At 38.5% G+C, this 23290-nt stretch overlaps 1 protein-coding gene across 1 annotated transcript; it reads right to left on the reverse strand.

The window, feature by feature from the left end:
- Window positions 1-5262: 5262 nt before the first annotated feature.
- Window positions 5263-21319, reverse strand: LOC134553218 (neuropilin and tolloid-like protein 1). Its single transcript, XM_063403067.1, has 5 exons — window positions 20821-21319; window positions 17230-17283; window positions 15551-15688; window positions 7498-7746; window positions 5263-5489 (listed from the first exon to the last, which is right to left on the reverse strand). The coding sequence occupies exons 1-5, from the start codon at window positions 20846-20848 to the stop codon at window positions 5263-5265; spliced, it is 696 nt and encodes a 231-aa protein (XP_063259137.1). The 5' UTR covers window positions 20849-21319.
- Between the last annotated feature and the right edge of the window lie 1971 nt (window positions 21320-23290).

Genomic DNA, 23290 nt, shown 5'->3' on the forward strand with positions numbered 1-23290 from the left:
TAATTGTACAGAGAGAGAGAAAGTGGAAGAAAGGAAAAAAATGAATAGGACTAAGTCAGGGTGTTCATGAGCTTGATTCACAGTCTTGATTTTACAGGAGTTTTGTGTCTACCAATAGATATATTGGCCAGATTTAGCCATAGACATAATATCTACTATTCACAGAAATCATTGTATAATCTGTTTCTCACACGAAAAAGACTTTACATGTAAGTATTTCCCTACCCCATGACAGCAATATGGTAATTAAAGACTGCAGGCTCCTTGATATATTAGCACATAATAGGAGAAAATGAGAAGATGGATCAGAGACATAGATGCTCTAATGGGCAAGTTAACTTTATTTACAAAATATTTAAAACAAAATTTGTGTCAAAGTTGAATGAAGCATGATCTTATATTTAGTCCTGACAGTCTAAGAAACACAAGTGTGATATGTGAAATGAAGGTATTACAACGTCTGCATTATTCAACAAGACAGTAAACAAATCAAGATAACCCTCAGCCATCAATAAGATGACAACAAACACCTACTAGAACTACAAATATGCAAAGAATATTCAATAACATTCACCTCAGTACTGATAAACAAAAGAGATTCTCTGAACTGTCCTCTTTGCAAAAATGTGAGTACTGTCTTTAGAAAATGAACCAAGGCTAGACAATAGATGAGTGTACATAACAAATTGTGAGAGAGGATTTACTTTTTATCTGACACATTTCATCATTTACTAAACATTGAATACTGCAAAAATATTCAGTTCTAGAAACAGAAACATGACTCAGTTTTGCAAAGACTTAAGTTTACAAAGGTACTAATTATTGGGCAAGAACCCTGTTATTTATTAGTTTATTAGTTATAGGAAACTGAGTGATTTCTAACAGTTTGTTAGAAATATTTCTTTAAGGAGAATTAGCTAGAAGCACTATACAAAGAGTAAAAAATCTGTTAAGGAAAGGTAAATATCTCAATAAAGATCATTATTTATTGCTGTTAGAATTAAGAAATGCTTCATTAAATAAATTAGAAGATACCCAAAACAATGTACAATCACAATTACTTGAACCTATGCAAAAAGATAACTGAAAAGAAATAATATAATCATGGATTTTGCCTAACATATACTGACAGCTAAAGAATCACACCTGTTGCAACTGAATGGCTACAGGAAAAATTGTTTTTCTGCTTAACAGATGAGGCACACACTAAGACTGATCAGACAAAAGCACTAGGGTGATTGCTAAGATTTATTGCCAGTAACACCTCACAAACCTGTAGATACAATGCATAACGAAAATTGAACAGCTTAAGAAAAGTATTAGTGCAAAAAAAAAAAAAAAAGAATTGCTTCAATGTCAGCAGAATCTCTCCAGATATCCACATTTCCAAGGTCCCCAAGAGAAACTATTACAGCCAACAACAATTCTGTCAGGATGAGACCACAACACAACTACCCACCTAGGAGTGCATCCCAATATGAGCTATTAGAAAATCTACCAGATGAGAAAATCAGATGACCTGCAAAACCTTTGAAGACTAATCAAAAACTCCTTATTCATTACATATCAGACAAGAAGTTTCTATTTTTCCCCTGAAGAAATGCTATAACGTTTGAATGAGAACTACCAAGTAACACAACAACAGGTTTTGGAGGTGCTATTCTGAATGTGGGTAGTGAAAATTCTCATTGTAAGTTTTTAAACACTTGTAGAAGACTATTCAGGCTTTCTCTTCAGCACAAATTCCATATTATCCTCCTTGATCTGCTATTTCCAAGTGCTTCACAAATGTTACAGAGAAATCAAGAATTAATAATAAAAAAAAAAGGGCCCAGGGCCCTGATTTTACACGTGTTTAAAGCAAAGGGTAATCACTTTATACCAGACCCAAGGTTAAGCTAACTCAGCATAGTGTTTACATAAAGTCAAAAGTTTATCCTTAGGGAAAAGAGGATAAGAAAAAGACCACATTTAAGGAAAATCCTCTGCTGCTTCTAAGATTTAGATTTAATTGTTTTGTAACAAATAATAATATAAACTATTTATAGAATGACAATGGTATTTTAAAAATGCAGCTTAATCTATAAATACTAATTTTATAGGACTAATTTTTAATGTACATCTAAGATTCATAAAGATCCCTCACAGGTGGTCCAAAGACACAGACTTTTTGTCAGAGAAATGAGACTCCTCTGAAAAGAATATTTATCATTGCAACATCATAATCACCATTATTGATGAGGTCACCTACAAATGGAGAAAGGTGTTTCTTGTGGAGGTGGAATAGAATTATTTATACCTTTACTGCTGTAGAATATCCTAGTGAACCTCCTCTAGAAGTTTGTGTCCAACTTATTATGGAATGAATACAGGGAAGGGATCAGGGCGTACTGATGGCAGAGGAAGCAGTAATTGTCCCTAGTTAAGCTGTCATTTTTTCTTTACTCCAGTGCTAGAAATGCTTAGAACAGTATGTTATATTTCTCTTGTTCTTGTTTTTTTACATCAAAGTTCAGTAGAGTAGGGACTTAAGTGTTCAATTTCCTTTTGTTGGCAATATGATACTCCCAGCACGCAGAGATTTCTAAACTTGGAAGTTCTGTATTTGCCTTTTGGGTATTGCGGAAAGAAACATATAACTATGTGATGGCAAGACATAAAATGGGATCTGAGAACCCCACAAGACCTTTTAGATACTCATTTGCTGCACATAAGGAATTATTTTTCACTTAAAATTTAATATAAACCTGAGATCATGATTTTCAATGTAATGCATCACCCTACTTGAGAGAAATTCCTTCCCTTTCCCAAGACCAGATGCCCTAATGCCTTGTAAACAGCAATGAAGTGCCTGACTTTTATTAAGTGCTCTTATATCAACACAATAAATGTCCATAACACTGGGAATGTGCTTATAGTAATTTGAAGTGCCGGGGGGTTATATCTCAATAAATAAAACAGATTTACACTTTCTGGTAATTTTTGACATCACTTGGTTCTGTCTCAAAAGTTTAAATGAAGTTATGATGGGTAATTTCTCATACTTCCAAACCAACTCTGATCCCAAAGAAAAAACATTGTCTTGTTCAAAGTTGAGTGGCTCTGGCCAACCAACTGGTTTCTTAGTTGTCAAAAAACTTAACTGGATTTCAAGGCGCTAAAATGTGATTGTCATTGCTGATAATAAATTAGAAGTAATCAGACCAGGCTCAGAAGAGTAAACAAAAAAGTACAAGTGAGCTTGCTTGCATGAATATTAAACTATCCCAGGTGCCTGGGAAATATCCCATGGTAAAATACATTCAAGGCAGAACATGGACATTAGATGGCAAAATGATTTGATAATATTTTATCTAAGATTTTAGAATTCCAACAGAATTTAACAAATTCACATTAAATTTTTCATGAGTTCTAAAATATGCAAATTCCCCAAAGAGGGAGAATTTGGGTTGGGTTTTTTTTCTCCTCAGTATAGATGACGTGATTATTCTACTACTCTGACATTCACTGAAATGGGAATGTAAAAGTACTGTTACTCTGGTTAGAGAGTGTTTCCTATTCCACTTTTTGGGACACAAGAGTATGAATATTTTTTTCTTTTTTCCATTATTAGGCAGTTGAATAGAAAACATTACTGACTGACGTTTATATTAATGAGGCTAAATAAAAACACAGATGGCTTCTACTAAGTGAAGGAACTGAAAGTAATGATGTGCGATCTTAAGCCACTGTCCTGCAAAATCAGGGACCAGGATAAACAGAAATCTGATTATTCTAGCTGAGCAAGAAAGCTCAGATAAATACAGCCTCTCTCTGCCTGAATCCTTGTCTGTACTAAAAAAATGATTCTTTAAAAAGAAGCGCTGTCGATAATTTGAAGTAGGACTTGATTTTTTCTACACAAAACAGTGATTCAACACCACTTTGGAAGATAGTCTTGAGACAAAACCTTTTAGAGAAAATGAGTGTAATAGATTGAGTCAAAGGACTCAGAGCTGTGAAATGAAATTTCAGATGTAGGCCTTTCAATGGCCCAAAGAATAAGAAAACAAGAGCAAGGATGAATTATCCTTTGACTTGTTATGGGTTTTTCCCTTGTCAATCAAAAATGTATTCAAAATGAACCAGAGGAACCTGAAAATACTGTAGCCTGACATATACTTCTGTCATACCTCAGATTTCCTTAAAAAGGAACAACCCAAAAAAATGTTTGTATACATTCATGAATGTTCAGTAGGTTCAGAAAGTTCCGGTTTGAACACAGAATTATTATTCAGAATTTTAAAATAAAAAATAAAATTAAAGCAGTGTATAAAAAGTAAAGAAGTTTTCATTTACTTATAAACGCCCAAGTATGAAAAATTGTTGAAAATTTACACCAAAATACAGCTGGTTGTTACTGATATTAGCTGTAATAATGCAAAACATTAATACTTTTTCCCTTAGTTCAGAGTTCTGACATTGAAAACAGTCTATTATACCATAAGTAATACTTCATTCATCCACATGTTGCTTAACATTATAATTTAGAAATGACAAAAAATGAAAGCCTAAATTATCCTCTTCAAAAAGGAATATTTTTTTGCAAAACTTTCAGTAGTTTTACCACTTTCTGGATGTGTTCATGTTGGTTATGTGTGTAGCTCTTATTTTGTTGTTAAAGTTTTTTCTTCTGCAAGATCTCACCTTTTAGAGTACTGACGAGACCTCTGAAAATGGTTTATTTAAAAGGAAAGGAATGTATGGCAAAAAAGTTATATTTGTTTCTGAAACTGCAGCCCCCTACTGGACTTTTAACTTGGTGGATGGATTTCCAGCAATTTCAATACTAAGAAATCAAAGAACTTATTGAACAGAAAAGCTGTAGTAATTGCAAATTATTATTCTATCCCTCAGGATTTTTCTTTATAATTTCTTTTAATAGGACTTAGTCCAAACTAGATTTAAAATGCCTTAGGTGCAGGACTCTTTCCATTTGCACAGACTAATAGATCTTCATTGCAGCATTTTTCATGATACCCTAATTGATCTTTTTTTCAACTTCTTCCATTTAACTACTTTTATAAACCCTGAAGACATAGTAAATAATTTCTTTCCCTGTTTCTCCAGGTACCATTCAAATAACAATAAATGGCTGCATCTTCAATGCAGTCAAATTTACTTTTTATTTTTTAAATCTTGGCACACCCCCATACATTTACTATCACATCTCCTTATCCTCCATTAAGATCTCAAATGCAAAAGAGGCAGATGAGAGACACGTCAGGGGTAGGTGGGCACCCTCAAAGATTGATGATACTGGAGAAGCAGCTGGATTGCACTTTTCTCTGGACGAAGAAAGCCTCCTCTGCAGCCTCCAGTTAGGAAGTGTCCTGCTTTCAACAAGTGAGATGAGTGGCAACGAAAACTGCATCTCCCCTGAACATTCAGCTGCTTGAGACAGCAATCGTTTCCAATGGGTCTTTGCTTTGGATCATTTTCTTCAAGTTCTTTAAAGAGAGGTTAGCCAAAGATTTTCTTCCAATGTCTCCACTGTTCATAATTTAATTTTTTAGGTTATCATTACCTAAGCTGGTTCTAGGTGGCCTAGGTGATAATGTCTGTATTGGAGTCTTCTCTCTGCTGTTCTGTTGTACTCTGGAGTGGAGTCCTCTCTGTGTTACTATTTTATACAATCTCAAAAGCCATTATTCTGTTTTATGAGTTGGCAGGAACCCCTCCCAGTGTATAGCAGGAACCCCTCACATATATGGACAATAGATCTCAAAACATCATGCCTTATCCATGTCTGCATAATAAAAGACTGTCCAAGCAATAATTTGGAATGTGAAGTTCCTCCTCTTATTGGTGATCAAAGAGGCAGCAGTGTTGTTTTGTACTTGTCAGACAAATCATATTCTCATTTTGGCCAATATTCCTAGAAACTCCCTACTACTTACAGAGCTTTCTATTGAAATGTATGGAGGGGGAGAAAGATAGAAACAAGGGGAAAAAAAAAGGTATATTCCATCTGAAGTCTGTAATAATTTATGCTGCTGTGCCAATTTACCAGCATTGATCTTTGTGTAGAAATTCTCCTTACATCAGTAGAAAAGGAATGAGAATAGAACATGATCCATGAAATTGTCTTTTACTTGAGAATTTTTTAGACAAAGTTGTAGATTGTGCTATGAATATCTTTACAACCACAAGGAACAACCCTTTGGAAAAAAAAAAGGTAAAGAAATCTAAAGCAAAGAACTTATGGTGAGGAAATGGCAAAAGCCTACAGACCCATGGGAAAAGAGAGATAATTTAACTCACTTTTCAGAGTGGAAATGCATGGTTATAACAAAATTTTGTCCATTGTTTTTGAATTTTATAGATATACCTGGCTATCAGATAATTTGCTACAGAAATTCTCTCTTCTGTTGCTGTTTTAACCTTCTGTATTTGCTTAGCCACTGCAAAACAGTATCCTTGACTTGAAAGAAAATTTAACTATGCTGGTTAATTTCATAAGTGTTTTCTGTGGATTAATGAAAGAAAACCAGAAAGAAGAGCAATACAGAGCATGTAGACCTGCCAACTTCTATGCTGCTAACTGGAATAATTAAGAAAGAATTTTGGCTCTGCCAATTTTAGACGGTATTCTAGAGAATATTTTTCAACCTAATACAACAATGTAGCTGAAAAAAGTAGTGACATAATTGACAAAATTGCATAATAATTACAGTGCTTTAGAGTGAGCTATATTAAAGCATGACTCATCACTCAATACATAAGAAGTCACAGAACTACGTCACATCCAGCAGTGCAGTTGCAGTGCAGTATAGTGGAGCTGCAGCCAAAGAAGAAACTTAAAATCAGCAATCTTTTGTTAATAAGTGAGGGAGCAGGGGAATTAATGGAAAACATGACTATGAATTTTGTTTTACTTTAATGAAATAAACAGTGACAAGGAATACTTGTACAACTGCAATTAAGATTTACAGCCTTTCTGGAAAAATGTTTAATACATGTTACTATTTGAACCTCACACATCCTCTGGTAATAGTTGCAATAGTTTGCTTTATTGAGGAAGGAGAACTATTCCACTCCTGAGCTGGGGAAATGATTGGTGAAGTGGAAGAGCAATGATGGAATTTTCTGAGATAATTACATATTTTATTAGAATACTTTATCAATGATCTTTTTGAAATAAAAGCTGCACAGTGTAACAGTCAAGCATAAAACACTAAACTTCCCATGAAGCATTTTGAATAACCTCCTGTAATAACATTCACTTGAAAATAATACTTTTAAAAACTGCAGAATATGAACATCTTTCCCCTGAATAAGCCTTACTTGTTATGCAAAAGATACATAGGACTTTTATCAATTTCCTATCTATTAACACCTTCCTTGACAATAAACTAAGTCCCAGCTAAAGGTATTATTCCACAGCAAGATTATACATCATTAGAAAAGTTACAGTGATAAGCTTTTTCTATTAAAAATGTGATGGTTTGTACTTACCAGGTGTAAAATTATACCGAGCAGAAAACCCAATAGATTCCAGTTCAGCATCAGCAAAAAATTTAATCCACAGGAATCTGCCACTGGATTTTATCATAGGTGGATTTTGCTGTCCACAGAAACGCCCAAGGATTGGGGAAAAGCCAAAAGGTCCATCTCGCACTTCAATGTGGTCAAATTTACACTCCCAAGAAGGCTCTATGGAATATTTTTCATCAAAGTGTAGTTCGATGCATTGTCTAGGAGCAGCTAGAGGCAAAAAGAAAATTATCTTATTATTTTCTAACCCAAGACCTTTAAAAACTAAAGCAAAATTGAAGAAAATCAAATATATCAATTTTTATGCATCTTAAATTTTTGTTTAAAAACCTGTTGGAAAATTAGTACATTTGTTTTTTTTTTATAGATTTCACACTGTCAGCTTTTTTGTCTATTGTTTTCCTTTAAAAAAAGCATTCTTGACAGCAGTGCTTAGTAAAGCTGAGATATCTGTGATGAAAAGGAAAATACAGCCAGGAACAATTTCTTCAAATATAAAATGTTTCTAAGAAACTTACATATTTAGAAAAAAAGTTTTTCTCTTATATTTGTGTGAGGGGTGTTAATCAGAATACTTTTTTTATACCTAGTACTAACAAAGATGATGAAGAAAATGCTGATCAGAACTGTGCTACAGTAAGGACAGATTATGTTTCTATATGTATTGCAGTCAATGGCAAACTGGAGCATGATTGCTTTACTCAGAATTACTTCTCATTGGAAACAGGAGAGCAAATGCAGTGAATTCTCACTTAAGAAAGAAATAGATAAGGGTGATAAATGAAGAGCAAATGATATACTGAAAATCTTGAAGGAACTTCATAGTGGCTACTTAATTAGACATGTTTAAAAGAATTCCATCTTTAATAGTAGGTAATGAGTCTAGAGACAGTTGGGATGATCTCTAAAACAAATATTTCCTAACATCTCCTGTATAAAGCAAAAAAAAAAAAAAAGTAACTGAGAGAAATATAGCATTTTCTTAAAATGAGGGGGGAAACTCATGGTTTGATTGGTACATTTATCAGAGGCAACCTCCTAGAGGTGTACTGTTTTCTACACTTAATCCAGGCCATAGCAAAAACTGTGCCTTCTGTGTCCAGAGCATGGTGCACTGGAGCCTTTTGCTGACAAAACCTTCTGCTAAGACAAGGATTTGTTGTGTCATTGCCCTCTATATCTCTCATGGGATCATGTCCTGCACTTGACACACATCAAAAGAGGTTTGTATTACCATGAGCTTTGCCAGAATTACCATTCTTTCCACATGAAAATATGCAAAATCAAACTCCATGCTGAGTTATTAGCATGGAAACTGCTTAGCATGGAAACTGCTGCCAGTCCAGAAGTCAGAATCTCTACATTTCTTTCCTCAAGAGTAAAAAGAAAACTGTCAGTGTGACCAGAAAAAATATCTTGTTTGGATTCTGAAACATTTTAAAATGAAGCTCTTGAAAAGAACTCATTACTCACGTAAAGAGAGAGATTATTTAAAATTAACTGAATAAGAAGATATTAAGTGAATTTTGAAATCTTTACATAAGAGCACATAGCCATATCCCTTTTTGCAACTATTTCATGTAAAGAAATACAGCCTCATTTTATTAGAAGCATTTAAGAAGTTAATAAAAACACCTTATTTGAAAGGAAAGATTATTTTAACAGCTTTACTTACAATGTTAATATAATTCGATGATTTATATTTATTGAAACATTTAATTTAACATACTAAAGCAACCTTTTCTACTGCTCTCAATATGAAGACATTCACATTCAAGGAAACATTTACTGTTGACCTGTCATTATTTATACCAATCTACAGAAAATTTGTGATATTTATGCTCATAAAAATTCAATAGCAAAAGCAAAGGTCTGTGTTTTACATATAATTGCACCAAATTCACAGTCAATGGAAAAGAAACCACTTTGAATGTACAAAAAAAATTTCAAAAGTAAAGTCAGATAATAAAGCTTATGAAGGAGATGATAATGTTATCCTTGGTGAGGTTTGAAGAGCAAAGTAAATCTTTTCAGATTATATATAGTAAAAGATTAAATACCTGGAAGACATCATTGATTAATTTTATTCAGATGTTCTATTCTTGACTTTACACTTTTATAAAAATTATTTATTTAAACTCAAGTAAGCAAGGCTAGGACAGAAGAGAGTAATCAAGAATTTTAATTTGGGATCATATTCTGCATGCTCTTATTCCATTTCAGGAAATTTGTTGAGAACTGTTCATCATTCACCTAAGGACCATAGAGTCAGGTATCAGAAACTCTATCCTGACAATACCTTAGGTAATCTTAGGAATGCTTGTCACGGCTTGAAAATCTTACACATTCATGACTCATATGTTATGCTCCTAACCTGCCTAGAACTTTATTATTATGTTTTAATGTCACAAACTAGATATGAAGATAGATTATCCCACTGCTGTTGGTGACATACAGCAGCAAAGTACAGTGTATGGCTGCTGTGCTTCCCACAGCCACAAAGGAATTGATTCAAAAAAGGCTTATGTCATTATCATAACATATTTATCCTTTAAAAACTTTCTTTTCTGCTGCCTTATTTCATATCAAGAAGAGGGTTACAAGTTCTGGCCCATAGTTAAATCTTTAACAGGTCTTCTCTGTATCCACGACTCATGTAACATGTTAAAAATGGCCACAAGGCTCCCTCAGAGTTCAGTTATTTGATAGTTTTTGGTGTTGAAAAGGAGCCCTAGAGCCAGCTATAGCCTTGGTACAAGAAGCTCTAAAATAAAAGGAAAGATTGTAGATAAATAAGAATCAGGCCTACACATGAGAGCTATTGGCTGAGTGAATGCATGATCTGAGAAAAAGCAAAATTTCCACTATCATAATCATGCAGCTTCCTGAATCTCACATTGCCAACCAGTTTTATGACCAGAATATTGCTACAGTTTACACTATTCTGCTTTTATTTATTTTTCAACAAAGTCAAGATGAGGCTTTTCCTAGAGAAGCTCAACTCTTGCTAGAGGATCAGAGAGAATCACATCAGCTCAAGGAGAGCTCAGGAGTTTCCACTTTTCCCTAAAGTCCCATGAGTAGAAGCTACTTCACTTTAAGAATGGAGCATTGAATATTTATTAGCAGCACTTGTCCACTGGGGACAGAACAGGGCTGGGGATTGAGTTTGAGGGCTGGACCACCGCCCGTTCACACTCCTAAAATGTAAAGTCCCGTTCTGGCATTATTTTGGCCATGCCAGTAGGAAGACTTCATATTTCTGTAACTGTGTGTAACCCCAGGGTGCAACACTCAAATCCATGATCTTTCTATCAAGTGCTTTTAAATGTGCCTCTGTTCTTCATTTTGTGTTTCATATTTAGTCAATGGTTCAATGTTTGCAAGAATCTACATAAAATACAAAATTTATCAAAACTTCCTGATATGACCGTAAGGGATGAAAACCCATAATTCAAACTCTCAACTTTAAATTCTTCTTAGCAAAAATTATATAGTTTCACACCTATGCCATGGCTTTAATAAGGGGATTCTTTGCTAAGAGCAAGGTATAACAAGCAGCTATAGTTTAAATACACATCTTGTGCCACAGCTTTTGCAACAAAATATATGTACATGAAGTCACAGTAAAATTTACAGAAATAAACTGGGAACACATCCAGAATAGTCACTAATAGTGAGTGTGTGTACCTATAGAAAAATAAAACAAAAAGTCCAGAATATGAAAATCTTCCAGACTGGATTGGCATCTGGCCATCTAGTCAGAAAAGGGGGGATAGAGTGGTTATTTCTGGTATCCTAATGCACAGGTAAAGCCCATTCACATCTTCGAAACTTCTTCTGTGGCTACATTGTCAGGAAAAGTTGTTGTCAGCTCCAAATGAAATATATTGAATAATATATTGTCTCATAAAAAGGACTTGATTTCAAACCTTACAACTTCCATATTTAACTTCCAATTTTCTTTCTTCAAAAAATGTTTAGTACCATGGAAAGGTCTACTTAATGATTGCAGGTCTTGTCATGTTTTTCATGTAATTATCTTATACAAGTGCTATCTTGAGATTTTACATCCAATGAAAAAGAATCATTGGGTTCCAGCTTGCAGTAGAACAGCTGCAGCAAAACTACACAATTAGGGTTTTAATTCTGATCAGCCTCTAAGTCTGTGTAGTGACAGCTGAAGTTAAGTGAAAAAATCTGTTTCAATTTGCCACACTGCATGGAAATGAGAACTCAACACCTACTACCATCTCTATGAGCTGTCACCCTACTAATAGTTTCAATAATCCTCATTCCTTCTGGTTATCCTGCTATTATTGATAAGGAAATCAAATTTATCTTCATTTGAAAAGAGGGTTATTTCATTGTTTTGGTGAAAACTTTTGAACACAAAAATCACTGTGAAATACAGAAAGACTTTGAGCAGAAGTTTTTCATTCTGTAATAACATGACAATTTTCTAACATCTGTGAAATATCATGAAAGAGTTTAATGGCCTTTTGTGAGAACTTGAAACCTTGAAGAGCGATAACTCATTATGTCCATAAACATGTAAAGTGAAAAATATATTTTATATCTCTGTAAAGCAATTCTAGTTCATAACTATATTAATAAATAAATAATTATTAAAAGTAGAAGAGTGGCTAAAATTTTACAGGTATTTCACTTATAGGGTTACTAAACCAATTCTCAAGTTATAGTGTGTATAGTATGACTATCCCACTGCCCAAACGTTTTAATACAAATAAAAGCCTTTGCTCCTACAAAATCTCCTGTGCAAATTTCCTTTTGTAGCACACAGGCCAAATGTTCTGCAGTCTGGCAAATGCATCTGCTGTCACTGCTGTGATTGTTCTGGGCAGCTGTGAATTTTGTCAGGTTAGAATCATGAATATGCAAAATAAGGGTGAAATTTGGCCAATTTTTCTCAGTTCATTTTCTATGTTTTCTATAGGCCAAATAAGATTGAAAGGGAAAAAATACAAAAAGAACAAATCTCATTGCATTTTGAAAGGCAGATGGGATTCATCAGCAGTTCCTTGGGGATTTGTATCCACCTCCTCCAAGCCTCACTTGTGACACTCCTCTTTAGCATAACAATTTTTGTACAGAGTCCATGATTTCTAGATGACTTTAAGGATTTCTTTTAGAAAGGCATTCAACCTGGACTTTAAAATTCCTAGTTGTCCCAAGAGTTCATTATCATTACTATTGAAACAGAATTTAAAAAAAAAAAAAAAAGGGAAAAAGAAAAGCAAAATAATCTAAGAAACTTCCAGCTGTTTGCTTTGTTCTTTGACTGCTAGGATGGAAGCCTCTGCAATCAGAAATCCCTTTCTCTTTCAGAAATTCAGTCTATGATCATGGCAATTTTTGCCAGTTCCTTTACTTCACCAAAGTAATTTTGGCTTGATAAAAGGCTTGTATACATATAAGTTGAGCTACAACAATGTGGAGGAAAAAATATTGAGATGAAAGTCAACTGTTTACAACATGCTACAAGCTGGAGTCCTCAGTAAAGACTCCTAAAGTACTAGGAATTTTGTTTGAATTTGCCCTAAGACCATGTTTGATAGCAAATAAATGAAAGAATGAATTCAAGCAGCCAGGAAAGAATCTGGTGATTCATATATGTATTTATACTCACATCATACAGCTTTCACTATGGTATCTACAGTCCTGGCAAGCTGAACTCCCTGAGACATACAACGGGGAGATAGTGATGGGGGGATGAGTTATAGACTTTATCAACAGTCCCTCTAGTTGGGTACTTGGCATTCAAGCATATTGAAATTTCAATAATAAATACAGAAATAAAATGCTCATAGAGATGTTTCTGTCTTATTCTAAAATATTTATTTCCTCCATTAGTCAGGATAATCCACAATTTCTGTAGATTGTTATCTGATTTCAAAGACATTGCTATCAGTATTTTTTGTACAATCCTTTAATATCAGTGTCTTATGATAATCAGTTTCACAAAATATAAAAGATTTGGGGAAAAGCTGATACTTGCTAGACTTCTTTATCAATTTCTGTAATTTTACATGTTGCAAAAAAAAAAAAAAAGATAAATAATCCATTCTAATTACAAAAAAAAAGTTTTTGTTGGCTTTCAGTAGCTCTTTTGCCTTTTCTTTGAAATCTGCCACATTTTAAAATATTATTGCTCAGATATCTTTCTATATCTCTGCTTATTTTTGTCACATTTTCCAGACAGACATGACTATTTCTGAACTTTTCAGAAGACAGAAATAGACACGGGGAGATCAGAGCTGAAAATGTTGTGCAATGCCTATGGTTCATTGTGGGCTTTAAAATGACCAGCTGCAATCCAAACTGTTGATTTGGATTGGATGGAAAGAAGAAAATACCCCTGACATAGAAAAATTGTGTTCAACTGGATTTTGCAAGATTGAATTTTCCAATAAATTATAACAAGATGTCTGTTGAGTTTACTCTTTTCCCTACACTTTGCTTTAAACTTGTCAATGTGGAATTTTATCTTTGTCATAGAAGTTGGTTGATTAAATCTTTCCTTAATTAATTGTTCTTAGGCATTTCCATTTTAAGATATTTTAAATCACATTATTTCAACAGTGTATTTTGCATCTTTCAGCACATTAACTATATTTTTGTATGTACTTAATTACTATTATAAAGACAAAAGTCTGTAATATTGGACTTTCAAGCACCTTCTTACTATGAGGAAAAACATCTCATGACCTAAGAGATGGGACTAAATTTTACAGAAATGGTGGGTTATTTTCGACACCATTTCACTTTAATGACAGAACACCCTGTGTTTCAGATCTTTGAAGATAAAACAGGTATACTTTTTCCCAGTCTCAGAGGACTGCTGGAAAATTTGATCAATATATGCAAAAAGACCAAGATCTAGCAAGATATGTGTGACCAGAAGAAAAAAACAAAAAACAAAAAACAAAAAAAACACACACTAAATTTTGAACCTATGCATTTATCTCCTCTTACTTCAGTCAAGTTATCTAGAACCAAAGTGGTATTTAGTAATTTTTCTGACTTTTGACTTTCTAAAAGTACAATAGTGTGTGTGGGCCTAGAACAGCTAATTCAATTTAAATCAGCTATATATATTTGGAAATATATCTTGGTACCACCTGTATCTTTCATAAAATAATTATTTCTGTAATTCTTCACTACATCATAATTAATTATTAATTCTCTAAATCAGGCGTGCATAGAAGACCATCACTGTTTTATTCTACATGTATTCACAACTCATGAAAGAAACTTTTTGATTCCAGGGACTCACTATATAGTACCTGATTCATCTGTTCTGAGCTCTGATAGGATCTAATCTCTATCACTTTCCATAGACTGATTACTACAACAATCTCTCCAACATCCATTGTACTAAGACTAATGAAAAGAAACCACATAATTTGTAATACACTTTAGTATTTCCTTTCCATGCCTGCAATTGTATAATCTTTAAAAACTAAGTTTTAGAGTTGTTTGTGCTGAAGTTTATACTTTTCTTGTTTTATTTTGTAGGTTTGGTTTTTTTCATTTTCATTTCTTATGAACAACTGGATGGAAAACAATTTCCACTCTGTGGGTATTTTTCTGTATGATTTATTTTACTGTACTTTGCCTAGCTAAGCTTGTCATCCCTGCTTCAGTTATGGTAAGTTTAAAATTCCTGCATGAAAGTCAAAAGCATTTTTGTTTCCCATGTCCAGTTTTATTACTCATTTTAAATATCCTTTCTTCTGTCACATTACAGCATTTTAGGTTCTATTCATTTTCTAAATATCCTGAAAGAAATGGTACTGTTTATTACTGAGTCATACATACTTACCAGCTTAACCAATTTATGAGTTATACCAAGATAGAAATCAAGAGTTTCTGTAAATCTATTGCCTTGAAAAGATTTATTACCATGACTTTATCTACTCTTGACATATAATAAAACCTATTCTTTTTAATGCAGTTGAGGGTAAAATAAAAAGATTCTTCTTTTGATCACCTTCTATAATGTAGACACACTCTCTGTCTGGAGGATACTTGTTGGGGTAATTTGGAGAAGTGAAGATGCCTCCTTCTGCATATTTTGTCCAAGTTCCACACTGCACTGGTCTCTGCCCTTCGGAAGTAGTTTGCTTTTCTGTGAAATGATGAGATTAAGCATTTTATCATTAGCTGACAAATTATTATGTCCACGTGACACTTAGAACTATGTAGCAGGATAAATACACCAGCCCCTTTTCTGCCCTTTGAGTGGCCTCAAACTTTTCTCTGTTGAGACTGAGTATGATTATTGATCTAGGGGAAAAGAAGGCTGGTTTTTATGGGTACAAACATATAATTCTTACTCAAAATTTTTTCTCAAAGCAGAGGAGAGGTTTGGATGTCTAGGGGAAAATAAATTTGCATTGCTTTTAAAATAATAACCTGCTAGGGAAAGCACGTGCTTGAGAATTGGAAGGCATGAATTTCCTACTCATACATCTCAAAAAGCTCAAGCATGTGCTCTATCAGCAAGCTTCATGCCATAATACAGGAATATATCAGTCACAAAATGAAGGAAATAACTCAGAGAATTATGATCCTATATAGAAGTTGTTTCAAATCTGCAGCATATTTAGTCTATATTCACTGGACAGAGGTAGACAGGGGAATTCCTGGAATCTGGTTCATAGATTATTTTTATCTCACTGTTTGCTGTAAAATTAATAAATAGCTCTGAGGTCAGGAATTCCAGCCCAGAACTTTCCTTCTCCTAAGTGAATCATCAGGGAGCAGTCAGACATTCTTGTCTGCTTTCTTCCTAGCCCTGAATTTCTTGCATTTCTTTCTGTTCTCTGGCAGAGAGACTGGAGTCAAAGGTTTGGGCCAGTTCAAGCTGAAGATCAGGGATCCCCTCCTGAGCATCTTGCTTTGACAAGTAGGCTAAAATGAGATAGATTCTTCAGGAAATATATCTAGGCTGCTATTAAAAGGAAGGACAGTAGTTTCAAGACTGGTGTTGCTCTGAATGAAGTATCTAATAATCAAAGAATTGTCCCATATAACTTAAGCCCCCGGTGCATAAAGGTGTTTGAGGGTCCCTTTTAGGATCAACGGAGAAAAACAAGCACCTTCTAAGGATGATATTAACTGTCTGAGGTCTGACTTATACTCTGCAAGCATTTCTTTTTCACCCTGGTCCATATCCAGGCAGAGAATGACATGGAGCCTAATTTCCTACAATGAATTCCAGCCTGCAGGGACTGTGCATTCAGACACAGGTTCAGACACACTGTGCTTAGCAGCAGTCCCTGCTAGGCTCTCCTCACACTGAGCATCCAAGGCTTTCAAGAACCTCTTTCTGTACTCCTCATGCACAAATGCACCTGTGATAACAAATTTCAGGATTTTAATTATACTTCAACTGGAAAAAAGATCTTCAGTGTAGGCAAGTGCCCAAAGTGGACTTCCCAATTTGAAAGTGGGAGTATTTTATAGTCTTTAGCTAGAGTCAGGTGGGGCCTGGTAAACACCTCTGGATTTTTTGTGTGCATACAGGCACATGAGTACTCCAATCAAATGGACAAAGGACAGACACTGGAAGTAAATGGGCTACTAAAATTTTCAAAAACTAAACACTCAAATCCATATTTTGGTCTCTAATAAATTGTCTGACAAAAATGTCTGAAGTTTACATACCTGTTCCTTTTTTGGTTGCCCCAGACAAATGTAGGATGATTAGACTTGCTACAACTGAAAGAGAAATATGCATTAAATATCACAGAGTGATAGTTTCTGCAATCAAATCACTTGTACTCATATATCTCACAAGAATACAAATGAAATAGCATTACTGCAAAGAAAAAGTTTCATATTTACTTGCATCTTTTAATTGCATATATTGTATAAACAAGTTTCTCCATGGTCTGTTCTTCTAAGTATTTATCTTTGCAAATGTATGCAAATAAAGAGGAGATCTTTTGGGTTTGAATCAAAATCCACAGGCACTGAAGTTCTCATTCTATTTTTTTCCTTTTTCATAAATATTAGAGAAAATATTTTTATCAATACTTATTTATATAATAATAGTTTGTGTCAGTAACAGAAAAGTGGCTTTTAACAGAGGGAGACTAAATTTCATTGCCACTGTATGTACTAATGTCTCTCACTATGGCATAATAAAATTTGAAAATGAGTACTGGGAATAGGAAGGAAGTGAAGGGCTGGGTTCTTCACATCCATCAAAGCATTTTCAAATCTCTAGTGAAGTAAATTATTGTGTGTGCTTAACAATCTCATTAATCTAGTTTGACTTGTTGAGAGGGTGTTGCTTTTTTTTGCTGCAGTGAACCTGCAGCCCATTTTACAAACAGGTATCTACTGTCTCCAGCCGTGATAGGACAACCATTCCTCTTGGAAACAAATGCAACTTTTCTGAAATAGACTTTGACCTGGAGATAATTACTGGGTTCCTGGGAATTTCCAAATATAACAGTTTGACTAGAAAAGGCTAAGAGGCAAACCCTTGGTGCAGTCATAGTGAGACTAATTTGCAAGATCAAAGTGATTAGCTAGCTATTCAATGAAGAAATCACACACTGATTTTCTTGTCATCATTCATATCTTCTCTGGCTATCAGAGAAAGTGGAATAGCAAGGGCAGAAGAGAGCAGATCCATCAGTTCTTGGAGTGCTTAGGACTTTGCCCCGGCTAGTTTGGCATTAGGCCCAAACACAGCACCTAGGCTGCTCTGACTTTAAGGTGGAAGTGAAGTTGTGTGCTTATTCAGAGCATTTTGGGTCAGCCAGCTACCATTTTGTTGATGACTATGACGAGGAACTGATCAATTAATAAAAGTAATAGAAAGTAATAATTTCTTCTTATTTTCCCCAAGAGACAACAAAAGACACCATGGGCTAGTAACTATGATCCTTTCCAAGACGGGGCTTTTAACATTTTCACCTTTTCATCGCAATTTGTGTGTAATTTTCACCACAAAGGAAGCCACTCTCCACATTTCCAGTATTCTGCTAACACTGAGATCCCTATTTCTACGTCTTTGACCTTTCCCATGTAACAGAGGGTTTGAGGCATGGATGATGGCTGCCTATTAAGCAGGGTAAGATTGGAATTCTGGGAAAATGAAGGCTTGGCAGCAAATTCACTATTTCTTGGTCAGGCTCACAGCCCCTAAAAACAGACGTTGGCAGCACTGAGAGTTAAAACTCTTGTGTGTCATGGGCATTCAGTGAGAGCACCACACCTTCTGCTCAGAGAGGAATGCTACCTAGCCATCCATACCCTTACTGTCCTCAGGGATGAATTCTGGAAGTACATGCTAGCTGGGAGTCTGCCTCCAACTGTGTCAAAATCCAAAGGCAAGGCAGAAATCATCACTTTATTGAGTTGCTCATTTACTTTAGCTGTGTTTCATGCAGTGATCATAATGCACCTATGCCTGTAATCTTCACCAGCCTACACCTAGTTTCTCAATAGTCTAAAGTGGATTGGTTTTCAAATATGGAATCAGCTGCCAGTGTTCCTTCTGCCCACAAATTTGTGGAAGCTAGAATAGGACACAGATAGCCAAACAAACTCCATGTGAGAAGTGTTTCTTTTAGGCAATTAATAACATTTCATATCCGATTCTTACAGGTTCATTTCAAGCATCTATATCTATTAGGTCTCCCCTCATTTTCTGTATGGAAAAAAGTGGAGTTCAGAGAAGTAAAGAGTTGGTCCAAGTCACAGATGTATTATTACCAAGATGATAAAAAGAAAACCTAGGTCTTTTCAGTTCCAGATGTATCTGCTGGAAAAGAGGTTTCCAAATCACAGAGCTGTTTTCCCAAAGCATAGAGCTATACTTACATGTCATTATATCAGTATTTGTTATTACTTAGCAGTCAAAATAATCTTGATGATAAAGTCTAATAGACAAGCAGAGAGTAATAAACTAAGCGGTTTGGGAGGTTTGGTTTTATTGTGGACATGTAATGTCTAACATATGGATAGATAAAGTGAAACACTTCTCCCACATTAAAAAAAAAAAAAAAAAAAAAAAAAAAAAAAAAAAAAAAAAAAAGCAAGAAAGGCTCTTGCTTTAGTGTTAATAACAGTAGCTCTAAAATATACATGTTTCCAGAAAGTAATTAAAATTGTGATCTTCCTGAGAAAAGCCAACACAATATATTTTATTTAAGCAGACAAGGCAGGCCATTTTATTCTGTGATCTCTCACCTTTTTCTTCCTTAAGCCATAGAAAAAGAACTGTGCTTTTCAGAGAGGGGGAAAAAAAAAGACCCCAAAGAGACCAACCATGGAACCTTCACTCACTGAAAACTGTCATTTGTGAAGCACTGGCAGCATAGTGACAATATTGTGATTATCTCGATTTGGGAATTGTTTCGAAGTTTCCACAAAATTTCTTGTTGCATTCTCACTGTTTTTCTCCTCCCCATTTCCCTCCTAGTCAAGGGTGTCATTATAATCGCGCTTTCTAGTGCCACTCTGATTACGCATCTTTCCATCATTTTTGGCTCTGTACATTTTTTCCTTATAAGCTGTACATTAAGTGATTTATCTCTTGGACGGGCTTTTAGGAGGCTGTGATTTGGCACAGAAGCGGCTTAGCCGGGCAAAGAGTTGTTGGACAAGCAATACCTGGCCATAGCGCTATTGTACAGGTGTGGGCGCACAGAGAAGTGCCGGGAGGAACTGGGACCAGTCCAGCCCTTCAGAACAGTGGACCCTCTGCAAAACAGAGGCAGGAAAGGGGGTCCAACCGCTCAGCGTGGGGCCCCTAAGCTCTTGCAAGAGCAGGTGACATATTTTGGTGCCTCCTTGCTAATCCTGGTGGATTTCGGCCGAGGGCGCCGCCCCCGCCCCGCAGCTCTCCGGGATCCGTGCCCGGTGCGGCCGCCCCCGCCCCCGCCGCGGCTCCCGGCGCTGCCCCGCGCCCCCTCAGCCCCGGCTGCCGGTTCGAGCCGCTGCCGGCGGGGGCAGCTCCTCTGCGCTCCCTGCCGGAGCGGCGAACGCCACCAGGCGCGTCGCGCCCAGGTGAAAGCCTCCAGCCCCGGTAGCGTGCCCCCCGCCCGCCCGCGGCGCTGGCAGACACCGGCTGCCCTCCGGTGCACCGCAGCGTGCTGGGGGAGAGGATGCGGTGTGTGCGTGGGGGAGTTCGCCCCCGCGCCGCGGGAGCCTGGGCGTCCCGTACGCCAGGAGCGGAGGCAGCGGAGGGCAGGAGCCCGTGAGCGGGCTGGGGGTGGGAAGGGGGAGATGGATACTCACTGTGAAAGAAGCTGCGCCCATTGGTCATGTCTGTTCCTTACACAAGGGGCTTCGGTCTCCACTAATTCCATTTAGATACGGGAGGACTTCCAGTGGCGGGGAGAGGATGGAAGTAGGAAAAGAAGAAAAAGACAAGAAAAAAAGAAAAAAGAAAAAAAAAAATCCCGAAGCCCACACACAGCAGAGCGGAGCAGCCCTTCCTCTCCCGCGCTCTCCCTCACCGCCTTCAAATGATCACCGCCGGCTCAATCCCATCACACCCGAGCGATCACCAGCACCGCCACGAGCGGTGCATCGCGGCGGGCAAGGCGGCGGCGGCGGTCCGCGCATCCAGGTGCCGGCGGGCGGCGGCGGCGGAGCGAGCCGAGCCCCTAGTCACCAGTTTCATACAGAACCAAAAGCAGATCGAAGCATTTCCTGCAGGACTCCGAGCCCAGCGACTTCCAGCCCTTCGGCTTCTTTTGATGCATTGAAGAAGGGATTAATGGGTCCGTCATCAGCTCCCTGTGCTTGCTCCTCTGAAGGGGTGGGGGCGGGCGGGAGGGAACCCAAAGAGGAGGGGTGGGGTAGGGAAAGATTTACCAAATAGGGGATTTAGTCATATTTGTGTGCAATGAGAACCCCATTAGACAAGAAATCCTTTAAAATCGAATAAATTCATTTTTGCAAAACCCTCTCCCTGCGCATAACATAGTATCAAGTGGTAGCAGCGGCAAGAGGCTGAAAACACATTGCACGATCTGAAATCCCCTCGGGAATGGATGGAGCGAAAAAGAGATGGATGAGGATAGATAGATGCACCCTCACTTCTTCAGTCCAGGGCGGGAAGTAGAAGAAAGCCGTGGAGACTCTTCCATTCATTCATTGCAGGGGAAGGGGAAGAGGAGGGGAAGGACGGGAGGGCGGCGGTGGTGGGGAAGGAATGATTTCAAAACTGGGAAAGGAAGGGTAAGAGGAGAGGGATCGCTTCCCCTCTCCTAATCAGTTCATGGATCAGACAAAATGGTCATGAGTTCCTCTTTGACCTGCACCTGCCAAAGGGAAATTGAAAAGATTTTCCCCCTTGAGAGGCTGCTTCTTCCTCTACACACCCACACCCACGCACGCACAAAGACACGCACACACACAAGCACAAAAGGGAGCAATAAAAGTTTATCTGCTAATCCTCCGGCCGCAGATACAATGATTACCTCTTCCAATCAGCCCAGAGACGACTGCAAAATCTCTCCTTTTTTCTCCCGCCCTCCTCCCGCGTCTAGGACTTATCTTCCTCCCCAGCTACATCCCACCCCAAAACCCCATCCCTGTGACGAGATTGCGGAGGGCTACTGGTCAGGGCAGGAAGGAACGAGAACACAGTAGAGAAAACATACGAATAATAAGAGTATTGAGAGGACCTGAAACGGTCTCAATGGAAAACAAGAGGTGAGGAGGAGTGGTTGAGCAGAAAGGTCCCTGTCCCCTCTTGGCCCTGCAGAGCCGCGGCAGCCGGCACCTCACTCCCGCAGCACCGCGGCCCCGGCGAGGGCAGGGCGGCAAGAGAGGACAGCGAGCGAAGCGCACGGCTGGGGCGGCGGCGAGCGACGTGCAGAAGGGAAGATTTGTGCCACGCAAGCGCGGGGGGAGCAGGATGGGATCCCCCGGCTCCTCTGCACCGCTGTTGCGGCGGCCAAGCTGGGGAGCAGCCGGCGAGGGAAAGCCGCTGACTCCCGAGGGGGGCAGAGCCAGGGGAGCCGGGCTCCCCGCAGCCCCTGCCCGGGCTCCCCACGCCGCAGCAGCGCCTCGGAGGCGGGGTCGGCGCTGCTCCTCCTTGCCCGCACCTGATGCTCACGCCGTTTGCAACAAGAAAAGTGTGTCTGGACGCGCAGCCGAGGCGGGGAGAGGAGCGGGGGCCGTGCGGGGGTGTTGGGGAGGAGGCTGTAAGTCAATTAAAAATGAAATGCAGCCAGGGATCCTCCTTTGCGCGGGTGCGGAAAAGCCCGGGCGGGGGTGAGCGCAGGTGGGACGGCAGCGATGGCTGTGTGCCCGCGGTGCGCACGGAGGAGCCGGCCTGCCCGCTGGGCCGGCGGGTCCGCCCTCAGCCCGGGCTCTGCCCCCAGCCCGGGGTCTGCCCCCTAGCCCGGGCTCAGCCCCCCAGCCCGGGGTCTGTCCCCTAGCCCGGGCTCTGCCCCCCCAGCCCGGGCTCTGTCCCCCAGCCCGGGCTCTGTCCCCCAGCCCGGCTCTGCCCCCCGAGCCCGGCTCTGCCCCCCCAGCCCGGGCTCTGCCCCCCAGCCCGGGCTCTGCCCCCCAGCCCGGGCTCTGCCCCCCAGCCCGGGCTCTGCCGGCGGGCGGGGGCAGTGCTAGTGTAGGAGGGAGGCCTACTGTCTTTAGGGCCGCTTTTACTGAGGTGGGTCCCCTTGCTGCCTTTGGGACAGTACTGAGAAGCACAGCAGCTGTTCTGGAAGGTGAATGATGAGGAAGCCTGGACATT

This window comes from Prinia subflava, chromosome 1 (genome assembly GCF_021018805.1).
Source record: "Prinia subflava isolate CZ2003 ecotype Zambia chromosome 1, Cam_Psub_1.2, whole genome shotgun sequence".
NCBI classification, from domain to species: Eukaryota; Metazoa; Chordata; class Aves; order Passeriformes; family Cisticolidae; genus Prinia; species Prinia subflava.